Here is a 22,740-nt window from a genome sequence, read left to right as displayed (position 1 = left end):
TGTCATTTTGGACGTATACTCCCACTGGCTTTCCTGATATTGTTGTTGAGAAAGCAGACACTGTGGTTATCAATCGTGCTTGATGCAAACGGGTGACTTGGTGGCAGACATGAAATCTTGGATCATCAAGCCAGAGCTAGAGAGCTCTAGGTCAGTGTTACATCAATGGACCACTGCGGCACGGATCTTGCCTCTACTGAAGTGTGGGCCGACGACAAGTGGGAAAGAAGCGCTCCTCCGCCCAGCGAGCCTCCGGGGCTAATGGTGCTGTCTTCACGCAATAAAAGTTGATAATTGATTGCTACGGCGAGTACCGAACCAGGAAATGCTGCACCAAAAGTGTCTTTGTAGCTGCCATGATCATTCCATCCCTGCAAATGCCTTGATGTGCTACATTGCCATGCTCGTTATCCGGTCATACCCGTCCATCTGCACATCGCCAGCAGATGTGTATACGCATCGTTTTGACTGCGGCAGTAGAACCAGTCAACTTCCGGCAACTCCGCCAAGACGACCATCGTCATCGCCCTCGCTCTGTTTCCCAAATCTTCGTAAACACCTGACGGCCGATGAAGAAGGCCATTTCGACAGCGAGGGCCACCCAGCTCTCCCAGTCCCATTCGTTTGCCAAAGCTCGGAGGCGGACGCGTTCCATCTCGTCGTCGTCGAAGGCCAAGGCGGGATGTTGTCCTCGGCGGACAGCAGCACACAACCGGTGCCAGATACTGGCAGGGATCGTCGGCACGGCACTCTAGGCCGTGATGTGGTCGTCCGGGGCGCCGCTGCGTGTGCCCCTGTCCTGGCCGACATGGGGCTGCGGCAAGGCGATGCTTGATAGATGCGTGTCTCTTTCGACGAGTAGGAAAGCAGGAGGGTCGTCATCTGAAGACACTGACGCGGCAGAGGAGTGCGACAAGATGGGCGAGAGTCTTCCGAAACGAACAGTGCGGGTCCTGCGTGGCATCGCGTCGGTTGATCCGACAATTTAATGAAGGAGGAGCGATCGGGCCTGCTCAAATTGACTGTTAGCATTTGTTCCTTTTTGACGGTCATGAACAGGGTGATACAAACCAAGCGAAGGGATTAGAATATTGAAACGCTGAAAAATTTTGTCTTGTCGATGAATTCGAGGTTGACGTGTGCCTTGTCCCGGCAGATGCTTTGCTGAAGTGTGACCGTGGTGTTTTCCGGCAGTTGCAGCCCGTTCATGTCGCTGGGATTAGCAGTTGCCTCATTTGGGCAGACTTACCTGGAGAAACTCACTGCCTGCCTAAGGTACGTTAGCTACCAACTGCCGGCTCTGGCGCTGAAATCGGCAGTTGGCCCCTGAAGGCAGGCACGCAGTTGAGGGACGCAGGTGCTCCTGCCGGACAGCCTCGACATGCGCAAATCTCATTCAAACACATACTGGCACAACGACGTGATGCATTCCTAGAGACACTTTTCAGTGGCTTGATATTGCCATTGGACGGGACTGAAATCATGAAGGTGTTAAAGCTCTCATGCAGATTATCACGCCTATATATGCCTACATTGACAGTCAGGTTATACAAACACCTGATCAACGATTCAATATCCACGCTGCGACGGAGAGAATATAGTCATTCTCTAAACGAGCAGGCTGTTCAAAAGAAGCTGGACTGCTTGAGAGAGTGTATGAGGCACGCCTGGCTGTGGCTATTGTGCAGGGCACTGTTGTGTGGAGTGGTTAAAAGTTTGGCATATTGAAAGCTTACGTCGCAACCCTGGCATAATTGTAATGATCAGTAGAGACCTCGCATGTTGCATGTAGACTGCCTGGGCTAACCCGACCGGAGTGGTTGCGTCGGCCAGCAGTGGACCCTGAACCTGGACTGGCATGGCCTCGCATCCAAGTGTTCGGCGTTCGAACTTCGGATGACAAGGCCAAGATCAGCCGTCGAACGGCAAAACCCCAGCATAGCGTCCTTTGCAAATTATCCAGCAGCATTTGACGTTACTAGAGATCTGACATTGCGTCCGAACTTCTTGGTGATTCCGTCTCTTATTTTTTCTGGAGATGGAACGAGCTGGGAGCTGTCTGAACACAGATCTGGCCAAGGTGTTGAAATGAATGAGCGGAGCATAGTAGTCTGCACGCCCATGATGGCTTGTGCAGCTGAGAGGGTTGTTTGTGCCCGATATGCATCGAATACCCAGCAATAATTGAGAGCTAATACAAAAATCAATTTTAGATTCAACATGACCCGCTTATAAGTTAGAATGAGGCACCGAGCAACAGGGCCTCACCATTCTTGAGAGCCTGGATCCCTTCAGGCAAGCGACAAGCAACGCTTGTTAATATGCCCCAGATATGATTGGCTCTCTTACCCCCATGGCCGAGTTGCACACTGTGTCGGATGAGAAATCACTCAGTAATGGATGCTGGCAGCTCTTTCTTCTGTCTCGGTGTGTTTTGCGACGTCAGACTAGCCGGGCTAGACATGGAGGTGGAGCCGATAAAGGCCTGTTTCTCCTCGACGGCATCATAGCGTAAGTGGAAATGAATACAACAGGAAAGAAGGACGAAATTATTGATAACGAATGTGGAAATTACATGTTTCTGGTTGTGACATAGAGAATACCGAACTCCCAAACCCTCCGATGGTTTTTTTCGATGGGTGGTATTGATAGAGGCCGAAAAACAGGCGGGGTACAGCGTGGCCCAAAACAAAAAGCAGTCCGCAGTGCAATGGATAGAGATTGCTCTCCCAAAGCCTCCAAGATCCCCGTAATCTAGTCAAGGCATATTCTTCTTGCCTAAGCTCACACCTCACGAATGATTCGCAGCACAACTAGAACTGTGTTCTTGAAACCTGTAATCACCTCCGCCATCCACCGGCACATGCCACATGACACCCAACCTCCATCGCTGTTCATCACCGCGCCGCTTGTGATCCCCAAATGTCCACACGAAACAGAACACAGAACCTCCAGCGACGTTGCTATGAAGAAACCAATAAAAACCAGGAAACCGGCTGCCACAGTATTGCGCAAGAGCATGACAAGCCACTGAATAGCCTCTCTGACCTAATCACATTTACCACGTTAGATAAAGCCCGGATACTAGTACCAGCAAAGGTTAAAGGGTCTGCTCACTTTGGCTTCAAGTACCGTTTGCTTCATAGGACGGTGGACTTGATTGAAGGAGTGCGCCGCCAGCACGGCGGGGGTTGAAGGTTCATTTCTCGAAGAGTTGGCTGGAGGAGTCGAAAACGGTATCCGAGATGTGGATGTCCACGTAGGAAGACTGGTGAAAGTCTTGAGTGCCCGGGGAGGAACATGGGAATCGGGGACCGGAGGGGTCATTGCATGTGTCTGGTTGAAGTGGTATGTCGATTGCGAAAGTTGAATATTGCCCGACGTTGATTTATTTACCTTTATATCAGGTCTACACACCTCATATCGAATACGTATCAATATTGTGACGAACCGGTCAAAGCAAGCGAAAGCTCTCTAGGGTTCCAGAAACATGGTAGATGGCATTCGCCAAAGATAGAGGGGAGTCATTTCATTAGGTTGCTATTGTTCCGTTCCGAAACAGCTGTGTTGGTTCTGTCTTTGCCAATCCAGCAGATAACGTATGACTGTGAAAGCCTGTTTCACAACACCCCTGTGGAAGCTATCTCAAACAAAGACAAGCTTTCAGACCCAGATCTGTTCCAGTCCGCCTTCGTTCTGTCAGGTTTCAATGGCCCTTTGCTGCAAGACACAGAGGAAGGTGACACACAAGGGCATCTTACGGGTGTTCTTCTAAAGTGTCTCAGTTGCAGACGTAGTGGTTTGTGATGAACTACACAAACTGTCTAAGTGGGCAACCAGGAGCGTTTCGATTTGATTCCTTTTCATTCCAGGTTGTCATCATGTAATATGTCCACAACGAGGGCCTGAAACATTGAGAACCGGGCCACTCAGGGCTAAAATGGACATTGTCTGTCACCACATAATTGAGAGACCAACAAGACCAACAGAGTGTGAAACTTCCGCCAGCAATCACGGCAGGCCTCTCACAGGCAAACGACGGAACATGCTGGGTGCTCCGCGTCAATCAAAAAGCGGACAACTAATTTTGAATCGCCGAGCAGAGCAGCGATTTTGGAGCTTGGCGTCTGAAGATCCTGACCCTAGGAGGGACAGACAGGAAGCGTCTAATCATACTCAGGTTTTCCCAGGGAGCTGATTAACCGTTGCAATGAAAGGCAGATAGATCATTGTGCCAAAAGAAAATGGGTACTTTTGTTGTGCCCAAACCCTTGTTAAGTCTACTTGAACGGTCTTGAAATGTAGCCATTTCACTGGTGAGTGGTGGCAGACATCGACTTGGACTTATTGTTGGATTGGGCGTCGCCACGCCTCGCTACGCCTTGCCTGCGTTAGGTGCACTAGGTGCTATAGACGCGCAAGGCGAAGACTTGTTGAAGCAGCTTGCAGGTGAATTAAAAGGTTGCATATCCCAGAACTGCAGTGAAAATTGCCACTAAGACCTCTCTGGCGGGATGAATGTGGTGAGACAAGCCGTGGAGCTGCTAGGAAGATATTGTCGGATGCGAGACGGTAGTCGGCCAGGCCCAGGCCCAAGGCCTAAACCCCAGCCCAAATCCCACCTTTATATAAAGGATTAGCTATACTACTTTATAGCTAGGCGTACTTAGTACTTATAGCTAGATTAATTAAGCTACTTTATATAAATTATAAGCCCTCTAAATACCTAAATCTATTTACTAGATAGTAAAGTTATTCCTAAGTAACTATTAAGACTCTAACTTTATAATTTAATAATTACTATAAAATAATTAATAGATTACTAAACTATTAGAAGTAATACTTCTAAATAGAGGTTATAGCTATTATAATATATATCCCCTACTTATAAAATCTCTTTAGTTTTTAAACTACTAAAGTTAATAATTATTTAATAATTATTATAGTTATATAGTAATAATTATTTAATAAATATTTAATAATTACTTATAACTACTCTTTAAACCTCTCTTAAATTACTAAATTAATTAAATAAATTAATATATCTTTAATTAATAATCTAACTCTATCTTTTTTTAGCTCTATTAGAAGGGGATTATTTTAAATTAGCTCTCCCCCTTCTTCTATTATAAACTTTATAACTAGAGTAGTTATATAGAAAGTAACTAATAAAGGACTAAATCTAAAAAGTTTAGTATATAATACTATCCCTAAATTAATTAAAGTTATAAGTTTTAAATTATAAGAAATTAATCTTAAGAATACTTTTAAAGTAATAAGATTACTTTTTTACTTAATAGTTAAAAGGATATTAGTTAGATATAATAGAGATATAGTTTTTAAAGAAGATAAAGTAGTAGTAGTTAAGAACTTAAGTTCTTTAAGTAATCTAATATTTATAGGTTTTATACTTATTAGATAGTTACTTATAAAGAAGATTTAATATAATCTCTTAGAAAAAATAATTAATAATAATCTTTTTATTATAACTTTAGTTTTTTATATCTTTATTAAAACTAAAGAATATACTTAGAAGTTTAATAAGTTAGCTATAAATAAAGTCTATAAGAATTAGAATAAAATAACTAGAATTAACTATAGTAATACTAAGGATTTTATATAAGATCTTTACTTAACTTTTAATAAACTAAATAGTTTTAATATAAGCTTATTAACTATAGCTCTTACTTATAAACTTATTTAAAGTTTTAGATATTTTAATTAAGCTAAAGTAGATATTATAGAGAATAACTTTATTATAGAAATTTATATCTATAAAGACCTCCTATAAAAACTTAAAAGCTTTAGTAAAAAAGAATAATATAAATAAACCTCTTAAGGTATTAGAGCTCTATTAAATAAAAAGAAGTTTACTATAAAGAAGTAAACTTAGTCCTTTAAACTTATAAATAATAGAGAGATATAATAATAAGATTTATATACTTCTTATAATTCTAAATATCTATAAAACTTTTATAGATATAAGATATACTCCTACTATTATAGAAAAGCTTCCCTATACCTTATTTCTTATAATAAGTACTTATTAAAGTATTATAAATACTATATTATAAAATTTAATAAGTTTAAGTATTTAAATATACTATAAATAACTATATAAATAACTATATAGGTATCTACTTTAGTATTTATTTTAGAAAGTTAAACTTAAAATAATATCTTTAGAAACTTTAGTATTAAATAGGATATTAATTATTAATCTAAGGTTTTTATAGATACCTTATTAACTTAAGTTTAAAAGAGGACCTTTCTATTATTTTTAGTAGATAACTTTAGAGTATTTAGTCTATACTTTAACCTTTAATCTCTTATTAGAGATCTATATAAAGTTAACTATATATAGAGAGTTAAGAAGTAATTAATAAAGAGATTTAAATCCTCTATCTAAAGTTTTACTAGCTAAATTATTAAAATAGAGATTAATAATCTCTTTATATATAGTACTATTAAGGAAGTTAATAAAGAAGAAAGTAATAACTAAGAAATATAACTAAGTTAATATATTATATCTATAGCCTCTATTAGGAGGATAAACTCCTTTATATTAGATATTAGTACTAATAGGTATATTCTTAATAATCTCTCTATTTTTAAAGAACTTTAAGATCTCTCTTAAGGATTAACTATAAACTATAAAAGTAGAAAGAATTAAATTAACTAAGTTATTAATATAGCTAGAGTAATTACTATTAAGCTAAATAGTAAGAAAACTACTTTTTAGCTATATAGTACCCTCTATAAACCTTATAATATAGTATAAATTATTAGTATTAATCTTCTTTAGAAGATAAATATCTATTTTAATAGTCTAAATAATACCTTAGTTTATAAAGATATATTTAAAGCTATTACTAATTTTAAATAGGATATATAAATCCTTTAGTTTTAGATCTATTCTTCTAATTAAGATAATAAATTTAGCTCTCTTAGGTTAGATTACTAAACTTTTTATACTTATTTAAGATATCTATCTAGAGAAATAACTATTACTACTATAAGAGATATTAATATAAACCTCTTTAGAGTACCTCTTATAGGATATAAATATTATATCTACTTTATAGTAAAATTAATATAATAACTTAGTAATAGATAATAAGTATAACTAACCTAAGCTTTTTAGAAGTTTTAGATTAATTTCTTAGAATTAATACTATAAAGCTTTAGAGATATTATTTATAATCTCTATATTATAGAAGCTTTCTTAATTTATAAATAGTTCTAAGTATTTAAATTAAAAAAGGATATAGCTATTTAGCTATAAAACTAATTTCTAAAAAAGATTATAATAATAAATAATATTATTTACTTCTCTAAAGTTATTATAGATAATAATATAGCTTTTCTTAAAGTAATAAAGCTTTTTATTTAAGAGTAGGGTTTTATTCTAAAAATAATAGTATTTTATTCTTATTAGTAGAATAAGAGGGTAGAAAGCTTTAATAAGGCTATATAGTAAAAAGTATAAGTAATATATATAAAAGCTAGCCTTCTTAAATCCTTTTAGTCTTAGTTAATAAAAACTTCTATAGAAATTAGTAATCTATTATTTAATAGTAAGAGTAATATTAATCCTTATAAGAAACTAATAAATATTTTTAATATATCTCTTACTATAAGAAAACTATATATATACTATCTCTACTACTAAAGCTATTAAGTCTATATCTATATTTATTTAAATAGCTATCTATATATAAAAGGATAGAAAATAAAACTTAAAGCTAAACTTAAAAGATTTATAAGATATAATAGCTTCTATAGTAATATCTTTTATATTCTTATTAAAAAGACTAATAGTATTTAGTAAATAAGGGATATAATATTTAAAGAAGATAAAAGAGAGCTCCCTTAATTAAATTTAATAACTTATAACTAAAAAAAGAAGTTAAACTAGAAACCTATAAATATAATAATAAACTACTAACTATAATTTATAAAACTAAATCTTAGCTTTATAATTTAAATATAAGGTTATACTATTATATTTATTCTACTAAATAAGAATTATTATAAAAAGAGATAGATAATTTATATTTAAAAGAAGCCTAAGAATTAGAAAGTAATAATAAATAAAAATAAGAAGATAAACCTCTTTAAGAATAAAAAGAAGTTAGTAGAAAAAGAGGTAGTTTACTAACTTTAGATCTAAAACTATATATATTAATATAAACCTATATAGCGTAGTGGTGTGCGCCTAGTAGGCCTGTGCGTTACCTAAACGCATAGGCGTCAGTTTGATCCTGACTATAGGAACCCCTTTTCCTCTCTTCTGATTAGTTAAGAACCTGCTGTAAAAAGTGGGTCCCTCCCTCAGGGGACCTATATATATAGTGGGGCACTAACGGCCTCTAGCTAATTATTATATAGTATTATATATACGCGTATCGTCTGCTTAATCGTGTATTATATAACGTAGCTTGAGTTTTCTTCCTATAAAGGGTTTCTTAGTAGCGTATTACTTAGTATTAAGTATTAGTATAGAGTATTAGGGCCTTAAGCCCTCTAGTATAGAGTGAACAGAAGGGGAAGTACCCTCATACCTTCTAATATATATTAATATAAAATACTAATATTATAAATATATAGATATAATTAATACTAAAAGAAGATTCTCTTTTATACTAATATTCTCTTATTACTCCTCTAAGTTAGAGTTCTCCTACTATCTCTTATTAGTAATAGAGTTCCCCTATTATATTACTATAGCTAAGATCCCCTATTATTTCCCTCTAAATACCTTAACTAATATAAAGAAAACTAAGAAGAAGACTAAAGAGTAGTAGTAGAAACTCTACTCTTATAAGATTACTAAGAGTAGCTATTTCTTCTTTAAGTTAAATAACTTAGATATTTAGAACTTAAGTATTATATAATATAAAGATATTTAATAGAGAATTTAGTAAGATAAAAGCTATAAAGATTAACTTAATTAATAATAAAATAAATTAAGAACTAGTTACTTTTACTTTCTTAGTATTTAACCTATTATAAGCTTTTAGCTTAGAGATTTATTTACTTATAACCTTTAGGAAGTAAGAAATAATAGAAAAAAAACCTCTAAAGTTAGCTATCTTTAATATTATAAAGACTTAAGTTAAAAGCTTATAAAGGATAGAATATTAGTAGCTTAAAAAGTTCCTAAATAACTTTAAATATCTCTTAGATAAATAGATATATAATAAAAAGGTTACTATAGATAGAAGACTTAATAGAATTAGAGTAAGATAAGTTATCTATAATAACTTTTAAAATAAAGATAGTAAGATAGTTTATATTATTATTACTAATCTTATTACTTTATAAATCTTTTTACTAATTATAGTATTTAAAGATCTAAAATTTCACTAAGTTAATATAGTTATAGCTTTCTTAAATATCTTTATAAGAGATTATAATATTTTTATTACCTAACTCTATAGGTTTAATAATAGATCTAGTTAGTTTTATAGATTAAAAAAAGCTCTCTATAAACTAAAAGAATCCCCTCTTCTTTAATATAAGTAAATTATTATTATCTTTAAGTAATTAAGGTTTAATCTACTCTTAAAAGAACTTTATATTTTTATTAATAAGGATAATATTATAATATTACTTTATATTAATAATATATTTATTACTATACCTAATATTAAGTAAGTTAATAACTTTAAAAATAACTTATATAACTTCTTTTAGATTAAAAATATAAGTAAAGTATAATAGTTTCTTAGGTTTAAAATTATTTACTACTAAAAGATAAAATAACTTTAGATCTTATAAACTAAATATATTAATAATATACTAATAGAGAAAAGTATTACTAAATATAACTAAGTTTCCTACTCCCTTAGTAATACTTAGTTATTAGAGATTATAAAATAATATAAAATATTTATTAAGATATATAAATATTAAAGCGATCTAAGTAAGTTATAATAGATTATAAATAATATATAACTAGATATTATAATACTTATAGATAAGATTACTAGAGATTAATAATATACTTCTAAAAAGTATAATAAACTACTAAGATTAATATAGAGATATCTCTATAGTTTATAATAACTAATACTCTACTTTAGTAGTCTAAGTTATTCTATTAATAACTTTAAATTATTAGTATTCTATAATACTAGCTAGTCTAACTATAAAAGAATAAGTAAATTAATAGCTAGTTATATAATTATATATAGAGGAGTACTAATTACTTAAAAATTAGTATTATAATTATTTATAGCTATATTAACCTATAAAACTAAGTAGATAAATCTAATACTTAGAGGGAAAGTTCTATTATATATTATAGATCTCTTTAAAAAGATAAATATCTCTATTTAACTACCTCTCTAAATATATATAGATTCTATAAATACCCTTAATAATTACTTATTAAGTAAATAGTTACTTAAATTACACTATATTAAGATTAAATATTACTAGATTATTAATAATATTAGTAATAAAGACTTTAAGATTAATTATATCTTAACTTATAAGATAGTTACTAATAGCTTTACTAAACTACTAATAATAGAGAAGTATTATAACTTTATTAGAATACTAAGTTTATCTAAACTACTTATAACTAATAATAAGTCCTAATCTAAAGATAATATCTTAAAGCTTAATCTTAATTAAGTTTAATATACTTATTTATTTCTTTTATATATAATAACTTCATTCCTTTATATCTTACTAACTAATTAACTTTTATAGTTAGACTTTATATTATTTTAATTACCTTAATTTACTCTTTTTAATAGTTAAATTACTAACTATAAAAGTCTCTTATATAAGAAGTTATTTAATAATAAAAGCTTAAAAGGTAATTAAAAACTTTAACTTCACTAAGTTATAAGTTTATTACTAAATTAGATATCTTAGTTAATATTTATCTATATTAAAATATAATAATACTAACTACTAAAAGAGATATAAGTTTAAGTTTAACTTACTTAATTTTAATTAGATCTTAAAAGTATAAGTTAGAATAAAAGTAAAAAGAGAACTAAACTTTATAATATCTTCTAATAATTATTCTAGTTAATTAAGTTTATATAAAATATTAATATATCTTAGAACTAATTTTTATAAGAATCTATAAACTCTACTTATTTTAAAATATTAAGTTTAATTATAGAATATAAAATTTATATTATTTAACTAATATTAAGGAGTTAACTAAACCTAATTACTATAAATCTAATTTAAATTTAAAGCTTTAAAGTTAAGTTATTAGCTTTTTTAATTTAAGTCTNTATATAATCTAAAAGTAACTAAATTATTAAATTATATAACCTAAATTTATATTAAAATTATTTTAAAATTAATAAGGGTTTTATATTATAATTAATATATAACTAAAAGTTAAAGATTAAAAGTATTTTAAGAAATAAAATAGGATAATAAAATTAATATAAAAAAGAAAGTATAAAAGAAATAGCTAAGAATAAAGCTAATAATTATATAATTAATTTAATTACTACTTTAGGATAGGAATAGTTTTATAGAGTATAAGAAGTATTAGTTAAAAAGGGGGTATAAGATAGTAGTTAACTAAGCCTAAGTCTAAGGCCTAAACCCTAGCCTAAATCCCGCCTTTATATAAGGGATTAGCTACACCACTTTATAGCTAGGCGCGCCTAGCGCTCGTAGCTAGATTAATCAAGCCACTTCACGTATCGGACATCATGACTCGCCTTTGAGGAAGGAAGGCAGAGCTGAACCGGGAGAACGGTGGCTGCCCTTGATGTAGACGGGAATATGCACCTGGGACCTGCCATCAACGACAAAATAACCTGGCCGCCTTCCTCAATTGACGAGAAGGATAGCATGCACTCCCGTGGAGGTCGTTTCCTGTCGTTTCGGCGAAGTCAATTCCAACGTCCTCTCCTCAGCCAGGTCGCTCCATCACCATCTACATCACCTTTCCCAACTCCCCCAGCGCATTTAGAATCGACACTGCTCACATCAACGCAAACACCGTTCGCCACGATGCAAGCGTCTAGAGGTCTAGGAGTACGCCGTTGGGCTGATTTTGCCGATGACAATTGTCCCGTCTGCCTGATCAAAGCTGGAATGACAGACCCGGGCGGTGGTCACATGCCAGGAGACCCCGACTTCTGGGCCAAGAGGCTGATCGATCTCGTCCTCAAGACACGAGATGACGGCGAGCACCCCAAACCACTGGTGCTTCGATACGTACTCCAGTGGTGTCGGGTGATCCGGAGGATCGAGGAGCTCAAGATCTGTAGGATCTGCTGGACCCTACACGTCGATATGACCGCCCTCGTGAACTTTGACACACAACGCAATGCACCGAGCGATGAAATGAGCGACGACGAAGAAGCGCGACCGGTTGACCCACTGCTTCAGGACCACTAAAAGGCGACATGAAGACTGCTGCAGATGACAAAAATTATGGCTACACTTTGTATTCCTTGCGCATGGCGAGGATTTCCAATTGAGTGAGTGTTTGTGTGAGCGTCCTCCATCACCGAGACGCCAATTACTAATTACGCGTACCAATAGTGGCCATGGTAAGGGTTGGCGTTTGAACCAGCGAAATCATTCACATCATCTTCTACTGGATGCAGACCAAGGCGACGCTGCTTGGGAAATTCATGAGGAATTCATGCATGGCAGCCGGGATGGGAATGGAAATGGAAATGGATCAATTGTTGTCTTCGAACTTTGTTGTCCAAAGATCCGGATGCGACTGCCGATGCACCCCCAATCAACATCCATTATCAGGTTCCTGAATTCCATACGCCGTCGTTTTCACTTTCGGCTGTGCTGTTGGGCAACCTTCAGATTAGTCAGGGTCAATAGAAATACAGTGAATCGCCCGCATCCAAGTCACGTCTCATCTCGTCTCATTGTTTTTCCAGCCCGGTCATCCCAACGCAGAACGCATTTACTCAGATTGCAGCCTGGCTAATCTATCTCGAGCCCATGCGGGAGTCTGGATCCAAACTTGCGTATCCATGACACGGGACTTGTGTTTTCCCTCATGCCATTTCGCACCTCTGTGTCGAGGCACGCGGCCGGGGCCGAAGGAAACAGGAACCGGGCATGACGGCGACGTGGCGTCCACCTTCCGATCAAGACGTGTGGAGCCGGCAGCCACCTCACAGCGGTCTGCTGCGACTTCCGCCAGCAACGCAACATCACAGCAGTCGTCATACTGGCCCCTTCCCAAGTCCCAGGCAGACATGCCTCCCATGCACTTACCTCTGACTGGTTCACACAGCACTTGCACGCTGAGTGGAGTCCTGCCTGCCTGCCGGTCACATGCTGCTCTGCCCGCCTGCCCAACTGAAATGAGGCAGGCACGCACCCGACGAGCCTGCTTAAGGTATCGCACCGCACCTCACATCGGTTCCCTCCTTCCGTGTGATGCACTGCGACCGCCACCTCCGCCGACCCCCCCCCCCCCCCCCCCCCCCCCCCCCCCCCCCCCCCCCCCCCCCCCCCCCTCCCCCNCCCCGCCGCCCCCCCCCCCCTTCTCGACCCCACGCCTGCCCTCCCCTTCCCCCACCGCCTTCGTCTCCACTTTGTCACTGCATCAACCACATCCAACCTCCGACTTCAACGACATCCCACTTCGACCTCATCACCTCCACCACATCCTTCTTTTCCGCACAACCTCAATCCATTTCGCTATCGATCCATACGTACTCATCACGGACAAATATCGTCTGTGTCTTTGTTTTTGGTACATCTGGTCTATCAACCTACGTTACGCTCGTTGGTCACCGTATCTACATGCGTGTATGGCTCGTCTTGCTGCTCCAAAAGGCCAACCTCTCCGCCCCGTGCAGCCAACGGCCAACTACGTCAACCAAATATCGCACCTCTTGTCTACATTCTCAACGTCCGCAGCCACTCTCTATGCCAAGCTGAGGGACTTCGAGAACTCGGTCGTCCAAGTTCTTGCCCACGCCGACCCCGTCGCAATCAGATCTGCATTGCCATACCCCTGTGCCCTTCGTCTTGTTCAGCTGCTGCCGCAAGACCTTTTCGTTATCGACAAGAAGTCTTCACCCAAGTTGCAGAAGGCCGCATCCTCGTGGGGCATCCATCCCACCGTCATCCTGTTTCAAATCGGCTACGACTACGCCTCGCACAGCAACAAGTTCTTCGCAGCTCTTGTGACGCTCGCCAATCATCCACTTGGCTGGAACCACTGCATCCGCCTGCTCGAGGCTCGCTCAAGCACAAGGCATACCGGAGCAAGCAAGTCCAAGAAGGATCTTGCCTTAGCCAGGTTCAAGGGTATCAGCTTGAATGACGTGACGAGTGTGCTCGACGACACACAACAGGACGAGCCAGAGGTGCCCAGGTCTGCGCACGGCACCACTCAAGAGTCAGAGCTGCCCAAATCACCTGCGTCTCTTTTTGTGTCTTCTTCTTCTTCAAGCCCCCAAGCCGCGTCCCATTCGCTTGCCTCGGAATCCAACCTGAAGCTCCGAACACCCACCTCCGACCAGACTACCTTCGACAAGACTATTGACGCTGAACACAAGCCCCGGCGTACCAGTCAGACAGCCGTTACTCGAGACTCGGATCTCTTCGAAGCAAACGACGGTCAGTCAGAACCAGAGCCTAGCCTTTGGAACAGTCCTTCGTTCCATCGGTTTTCAAGCGGCGTACCTGACGACGCAACCACAGTGGACGCTGAAGCATTTCCCGAGCCCGAACCGCACCAAATTTCCTTTCAAGGCACTGAGGATTCTACCTACACACCATCCGTTGCAGCTTCGACAAACGATCCGGAACCAGACTTCGCAGTCGTCCCGGTGACTCCATCCGTTGCACCTGCGTCCAGCGGTCCTACAACAGACATCGAAGAGGTTGCGCCTAGCCCAGCAGAGTCGCATCGAACCTCATTCTACCGCGACGAAGAGTCTCCTTTGATACCATCAGAGGCAACTCCAGTCAAAGATCGTACGCCAGAGATTGCAGTCCTTCCGCTCGCACCATCGGTTGCAACTCCTTTGAGCGACCCCTCCACAGACGTTCAGGTCATTGCCTCTAGCCCGTTGCCGTCAGACCCCGTGTCCAGCGACGAGTCCACGATCCTCCCGCCCATGATGATTCCAGATCCAGATCCCAAGCGACAGCGACTGGATGCCATTCCCCCGGGCGAAGATGCTTTCAAGGAGATGCTTCAAACCAGAACGTGGATCAAAGACGATTGGGTCAACGCCGCACTCGCGAGAGTTACCGATTTGTCGTCGGAAACATACCTTGTTGATTCTTGGGTTGCAAAGTCAGTCATGCGAGACGATTACAAGCCCTTTCGAGAGATAGGTCGCCGCCTCTGCCAAACCAGACGAGTCCTCATGGTAATCAACGTGAACCTCGAGCACTGGGTCCTCGCAACCATCCACCATGATGGCCCGGCTGCTAACAAGGTTGAACTTCTGGATTCCCTCCCCAGCAAGAAGAATCTGGCCCATGCGCAGACCACAGTATCTGGTTTCATTCGGCACTACCTGCCGGAAACCTCCGCCAGGGCGAGCCGCGTCACGACCCGCCTGTGTCATCGTCAGGACAACAACACAGACTGTGGAGTGTTCGTGTTCGCCTTCGGGATGTTTGCTACAGCCGACCAGCCCCTCCCGAGCTGCATCGACTGCCCTTTCTAGAGGAAGGTGCTGGTAGTGGTTCTGGGTGGCGTCATGTCAGATTGGGGAATCCCTCTCCCGTCAACCCACACAAATCCGACAGAAGATTCCCAAGACCAGCAAGATGGAGCTTCCAGAGTCGAGGAGGAGGATGTTCACGTCGACGAATACACGCGTTACGAAAGGAGCATGACTACACTCCGAAAGCAAGCCAACAAACTTGCCCAACAGCTCGAGAAAGATACCGAGATCTGCGACCACTTCAACGAGGTCATGGGCCCGGCGCTTCAAGTCATGTCCAAGTTGAGCCTCCAAGCCTCCGACCGAGCTGCGATGCTCCAAAAACAGATCGACACTGCACGACGGCTGGCTGTAATGAGGGAAACCAACGCTGCCAGGGAGACGAGAGAGGACGCAGGGGCGGCGGTTGGAGACCAGACGACGGTTCAGTGTCACCTCCTCCGCGATCGAATACTCGGGGTAGCAAAGGCAATTGGAGTCATCGAGAACGAGTTGCGTCGTCACGACAACATCGTCACCACGACATACGAAGCCTGCTCTAAACGCAGAGCGCTGATCAGACAATGATAAAAGCATATGGAGGATAGTAATGTTATGGGCAGAGGATGGTATTGGTTTTTGTTGGTTTACCTTTTGGGCGCACTTTTGTCGGGCGCAGTTTGCGGATTGTGTGCAGGTCACGGGCTGTAGTTTGTGTTTTTTTCTTCATCGCCTTCTCCAAAGGCACCAGATCAACATGGGTAATAGATCAGCCCTGCCTGTACCCGGTCTTTAAATTATCTCTCCAGTTTCTTCGTTTCCATGTTTGTCCTCCACGGCAGTCATTTCCATGAACTTGCAATGTTCGTATGCATTCAACTTAGCTGACTTGCAATGCATCATTCACCAACATTGTCGTGGATCGAACGACTAATCAACTGCGTACGAGTGGCTCAAAACATGTCATGGTAGCAAGACGTCATTCACGCTGAAGGATATCTTGAGGCCCTCGGCTTCCAAATCGCGTGAAGAAGGCCATTCTTCAGTTGATTGTCATGTCTATCAAAGGATCCCATGAAATGGTGAGGTCGTCAGCTCAAGTTTCCTCAGTTGGCCTTGACTGTCGCGTGATTCGAGGTTGCCCTAAGAATCATCTACTAGTGGGCAGGCAGGTTCTTGAGTTACAGATCTCCGAGTTAATCTGCTTTCCCATGGATCGAAGGAACCAGCAGATCGATGGTGTCTACGTACGATTGACATCGTTCGTCGTGTAGGTGCCAGATGAGGCGAAATGCACTAAATTGACGGTCTGGACCGAATGAAACGGACTGCGCCGCGTCTTACTCTGTGGTAGCACGTTTCCAAAGTCCTGGTACCCCTCTGTCCGGCTGATAAGTCACAAATCGGGAGTGCTTCGCAACGCAAAAGTCGTCTTCTCTCGGTCGGTTTTATTAGCAATCACACGACTCACCCACGTTGATCTGGCACTCTTGAAAAGTGTCTCTCCCGTTACTCCTGGACGCAGTAACCTACTTAGGTGGTGGTCTTGTGCATGCCATCTGGAGAGTCCGCACGCAGAAAGGCTCATGAATATCGCATGCCCAATCCGGGCAAATCCCGACTGTCTTCGTCGTTCCCCCCCTTCTTGGAACGGCTCGTGGAATTTGTGCCAGTCTGCCTTCTGTGATGCTCCCCTCTTTCACCGCTTGACTCAATGTGTTATGCGTCTCAGGTTTGGCAATCCGGGATAAGACGTAGCTTGTCATCCAGTCCATGACCGTCAGATCTTCCTATGAGAACTCTCCCTCACCGTTGCTCTGCATCTTCCGCGATTGCTTCAACTTACGGGCGCTCGATTTGCCAGCCCTCGATGTGAAAGCTTTGAATGCGCACACTTCATAGAGAAACATCCATCACTGCTCGACCGAAAGATCCATGCACCATCCAACCGCATTTCGGTTGTCTTGTTGATTGCTTCTGCATGCGAATGTGCCACGCGAAATTTCACTTTCAATCCATGAGGATAACCAGAGCCCTGCCTTTCAGCCTTTGCCATGCCACTTCCAAGCCTTCCCAGGCTCGTGCATAGTCTTCAGCGCGCATGGATAGATTTGGCATGCTGAGTTTGAGTATTGTGGGTAGTGCGAAGGGCGGTCCGCATTATCATGAAGGGAAATGACCGGCTGTGAGACTGAAGTCAGCAGAACACCATAATTATAGACGCGAGCTCATTATCTAGCAGCTTGCTACTTTCCGAAGGGTATGTCAGCCGATATGATGTTATTTTGAACTACAAACGCCGCTTGAACATGGCAACAGGTTGCTCAAGTCAGTGTCCTTCCACTAGTCTTTAATTCCAGCATCAGGTGCGGCTGACCTGTGTGATAGACCAAACCGGTGCCCATTTGACCGGTTGAACTCTTCGAGATTTGTCAGTCAAGCCGCAGGATCCCCAAGTGGTCCCATTCAAACGTACTACGCTGTTTCGGCTTCGTCGGCGGGGGCTGCTTGAATGAATGGGTGCGAGCCTTCGGTGACGTTCAAGACCTCCATTCATTATGGCTGGGGTCAAATTTTGAATTCGAGGAGTCAATAGTTTGCCTTGCTCAAGACGCATTGAATAAGACAATTTCTTTTCTTACCGAATTTGAAATTGCTGAGATATGTGGCTTTTGCTATCGTTGTTGTGATTTTCCCAAGTCTGGGGTTACTAATTCAAAGGATTCCGGCAGATACGCTCCACAAGTCAGCTAGCATCCGGATCTGACTGTGTATCTATCGTGGCTGAATGGAACTGCAAACTCGTCTCCACTGTCTGCTCTCAGTCTTTCTTTGTTGCACTAGAGCCATGAGATCATCTATCGAGCTTTAGCAATTCCCCAAATGAAATACTAATATCGTGGTGATATCCTAAAACGAACCTTCGACTAGGTTGTGGTCGGAGCCAAGAACGACCAGTCATATTGGAGATATCGTAACTATCTTGGCAGCACACCTGAGCGCCGGGTCAGCAGCCATTAACTTCCCCCATATTGGACGACTGACGTCTTCGACCTGGTCGGTGGCTTTCGGATGCCGACAGTGGGTTTTCGCATCAACACTGGACATGGGTACATCTGCAGGATGTTTTACATCCCAAACAGATCGCTTCCCGCCTAGGAGATTCTTTGCAACTTTCAGGAAGGATCTCTTTACAGCAGAAGCCGCAGGCTTCAGGTGCCATCATGTTATGATGGCACATCGCTCGTCCAGATGTCTGCATAGATCTCTGGATCTGGTTAACTTGGCGCAACCGCGTTGAGTCGGTTGCGTTCTTCAGTCCATGAGCTTCATCGACCGCGAGAAAGGACTGACTGAGCCTGCAGTAAAACCCATCATACTTCGCAAATATAGTCAGAATTTGCCTTGGTACGGACAGTAAATGAGAATTTTATTCCAGTCGGTGAAGGCGGACGTCAACCACTAAATTTCCATCGAAATCTCTTCAATTGTCGACCGCACCTACGCTGCTCGTCTGGACATTCATGGAGACGAATGAGGAGTAAGATTCGTTACTCCCGACTGTAAATTATGACCTGCCGAAAATAAACCAACAGAATTCCTGGAGATTTGGCTCCGTGTGTCATTCGGAAGGAAGACAAAGGGTACAACTTAATCAATTTGTGTTGCTTGTGTGGTCTGTGAATCTGAATATGTGCCGCGTAAGATGTGCAATTCGATTCAAAGAGGCTGGGAGGCTAAGACTTGGAGTTCTTGGACGACAAAAGTGTTTTCCGGCAGGCCATCCCCGGCCCGGTTCCCGGTAGTGGGGCAGGTGTGGCGGCGACCGGAGCCACGGCCCGGGCTCCAGCGGCAATGCCCAAAACTCATGGCAGAACAATGAAGGAACATCAGCACATCTTGACCGCTACCAGCTCTATATCTTACACAGTTAGGGATCAAGTCGCGTCAATTGACAGATTTCAGAGCCGCTCGTCATTGGCAGACGCCAGACAACTCGCCCTGGAAATTCAACAGAAGCCGGAGAGCCAGCCGTTGCTAACCCGCGTTCGGAACTTCGGAACTGGTGAATTGAAAAAGTAGGCATGATCGCAGCCGAACTATTACACCGAGCATGGTGGATTCGTTGGTCATTAAGTCCGTTTTTAATAGAAGTCGCTAAGTGACTCCCCCGAAGGACAGCTGCTTTTTTAAATTGCTCAACCAGCAAGAATCAGTAAAGTAGATAACCCCGTAAAGCCCTTGCGGTCCTAGAATGAAGCTTCAAAGGCTCCTAGTGATGTCCAGTGACACATCACATCACTTTGACATACATTAGAGATCCATGTTTTAAATTGCAAAGATCAGCCAACATTTAATCGCGACGGTGACAGATGTTATTGAAACCAAACGCATCTGCTGGCATAACTAAGCCAAGCTTGCCCAGTCGAGGTAAGCCTAAATTTTCTTTCTGCATTCTGCAGCAGGAATCGAACTCACTTCACGAACGGATTAGCTGCAAACAAGTCATCAGCGTCATGTTTGAGCCAACTCGATCTTATGCGACACCTGAATTCCGACGGTTACGGTAACTGTCCCCATGCCTATGAGCGTTCAGTATCTGCATTGCCTCCAAACAATTGTGTGACCTCGGTTAGATACTTCGTAAGATGGACGTCATCCTGAGCAATGAGCTGCTTCTCTACACTACTGGCAAAACGCATGGCATGGCCCATCTCAGCAGCAAAAAGGACATCAACATGATTCATCGGATGTAGCCTTCGACAAAATCTCCTCGCCCGTCTCTTCTTAACTTTCATACATCGTTCACATGGTTTCTATTTACAGGCAATTTCAGCAAAACGGCTACATGACTCAAAGCACATTTAAAAGGTACCCCACTGAGGCAGACAAGATCACCCTACTTGGCAATCCATTTTGCCGCTTTTCTGCGGAAAATGAGGTTTTGAGATACGATTGGTGCGTTCACTAATCAGCATGGTATCCAACCTTTTTTGCTCAGGGTTGGTCTTGGAAAGGCGTTCGGGGCACTTTGCCTGTCATGGCTAACTCAGAAACGCGCACATTGATCCAACTCAACACGCCCTCATCATGTAATCGCGCCCGATGCGCACATTCAGCTCCGTTATCTTGTCCCATCAATTCCGAGCCTCTGCGTCTTCTTCCAATATCAAGAGTGGGATCAACGATCGGAATCTCAACTCAGTGGCGTGTCGGACCAGACCCGGGCCGACTCCCGGCTATATCACGCCAACGCTGTCGTGCGAACGGCCACTTTGACACCACATATGACATCAACCTTGCGATAGGATCATCACGAAGTCACTCAAAGTCACGAAAGAATGGTAACGAAGCACGTCAGACGCGGGATATTCGCCCGAAAGGTGCACGAGAGACACTTGTTATCACACTGTCGACTTATTATTACACCGTCGACATGGAGAGCAAAAGGAAGAATGTGACTGGTGTCCCGTTTTCCCCTTTCTGTAACCTTTTCATTCATGCTTTTGTACAGCAGTCTACCGCCTGTGTGCATACCCTTCTGACTGTCGTATGACTCTAGTGGAGGAAACTTTTACGCAGACCTGGATGAACACAGGGAAACCTCTATGGCCAGCCCACATCGTATAGTAAGGAGACGTGACGGTCTACTCTGCACGGTTCTTGTAATGGGACGAGCCTGGAGGACTCGTCCATTCAAGAGACAGCTCGCACGGGTTGTGTGGGCTGTTTATTCTTTTCCGGCTACCCAAATATTGTGACAGGATGTAGCCTCAACAGTGAATTGGCCAACGTGTCTCTCCACCAAACCTTTTCGAGGGATGAGGACATCGAAGGACTCTTCACCATAGAGACACGGATGCATGCACAGGGGCTTCTGGAGAACATTGAATGAGAATAAGTGCCCTGATATCTGGCGCAAAGAGGAACCAGACGCAGACAGGACTGCAGACATCAGAAGGACTCATCTTCTAGGTTCGCGGACAATAGACAGTAGCCTCCAAGCCCATTTGTTTATATTATTTATGTACTTTATATCCGCTCAATAATTTCATTTATCGTAACCTTTATCTCATCCCTAGGATATTCAAACCTGGGACAAAGTGTCGGATGGGACCGAGATGATCAAAAGGCGGACCAATTGGAACGTTTAAATCGTCAATTTGCTCATCTTTAACCTTAAGTCACACAATCCGTCTTCAACTCCCAGTAACATGCTCAGTTGCCCAGAATTGTCGCATTCCAGCTTCGAACAGCAGCCGTGTTTGCAACCACCCTTTCTTAGTGCTGCACTTTCGGCTCCTGCTGCGATTGGCATGTCGCTATCCAAGTCTGCAACGAGACTGCGAGCACGAGCCAGTGGAACACCACCAGCGACAATGTCGCTCACCATCAAGAAGTCCAGCACGGTATCAGAATGTCCTCTAAACAAGCGTTTCGACGTCTTCATGCATGGTTGACCACAGCGCAGCATGGTCCACTAGCATTGAGACATTCTCTCCACGACCAAAGGGGCCCTATATTCACAAACCCTCTCAATTGAGCTGGTATGTACTTCGACGGAGGCCTGCTTATCGGCGAAGCATGAGGTGACCGCTTTTCAACACCAAGTCATGAGACACAAAAGTCACAGCCGGTAACCCATAAACCCCTCTGCGCACTTCGCAACCTGTGACGGGCGACATACGGCGGCAGAGCGTACTCCATTTTGCGTAGTGGACGTTGCCGTTCATAATTGCTGCCCCTGATTTTAACACTAGACGCCCTTTCATGACACATGCTTATGACCTCGTCTTGAAATTCCATTCCTTAATTCTGTGCCTATGAAGCTGATATTTGACGCTGATATTTGACAGGTTCCTCCGACTGGCTCGTCTTACCGGCTACTTATACAATTGCTTTCATTCCTTTGATGTTAAGTGTCACAGAACGATGGTTCCAAGGAAGGCTTCCAAATTTGGTGTTATCAGGATGACCTTGGAGCACCTTCAAGCTTTCGACTCTTGTTTCGGACCAATGTCTGTCTGACTACCTACACAACCCGTCTTGCATCCCGGCCGTGCTAAGTTCCAGGTTGGCAAGAGATTTCAAGCCACCATTT

General features: G+C 41.3%; 3 protein-coding genes across 3 annotated transcripts; all 3 read left to right on the top strand.

Moving 5' to 3' along the window:
* Positions 1–12,000: 12,000 nt before the first annotated feature.
* GCG54_00007926 (uncharacterized protein) lies at positions 12,001–12,390 on the top strand (the record flags this gene model as incomplete). Its single annotated transcript, XM_045407900.1, has 1 exon — positions 12,001–12,390. One exon carries the CDS (start codon positions 12,001–12,003, stop codon positions 12,388–12,390), a length of 390 nt encoding a protein of 129 aa, XP_045267303.1.
* A 1,391-nt stretch (positions 12,391–13,781) lies between these two features.
* On the top strand, positions 13,782–15,659 carry GCG54_00007925 (uncharacterized protein; the record flags this gene model as incomplete). The annotated part of the gene is made up of 1 exon (XM_045407899.1): positions 13,782–15,659. The coding sequence occupies one exon, from the start codon at positions 13,782–13,784 to the stop codon at positions 15,657–15,659; it is 1,878 nt and encodes a 625-aa protein (XP_045267302.1).
* A 33-nt stretch (positions 15,660–15,692) lies between these two features.
* GCG54_00007924 (uncharacterized protein) lies at positions 15,693–16,226 on the top strand (the record flags this gene model as incomplete). Its single annotated transcript, XM_045407898.1, has 1 exon — positions 15,693–16,226. One exon carries the CDS (start codon positions 15,693–15,695, stop codon positions 16,224–16,226), a length of 534 nt encoding a protein of 177 aa, XP_045267301.1.
* Between the last annotated feature and the right edge of the window lie 6,514 nt (positions 16,227–22,740).

Source organism: Colletotrichum gloeosporioides (genome assembly GCF_011800055.1).
Source record: "Colletotrichum gloeosporioides strain Lc1 chromosome Unknown consensus_23, whole genome shotgun sequence".
NCBI classification, from domain to species: domain Eukaryota; kingdom Fungi; phylum Ascomycota; class Sordariomycetes; order Glomerellales; family Glomerellaceae; genus Colletotrichum; species Colletotrichum gloeosporioides.
Note: the sequence above shows the minus strand (reverse complement) of the source record. Positions and strands in the feature narration are given on the sequence as shown.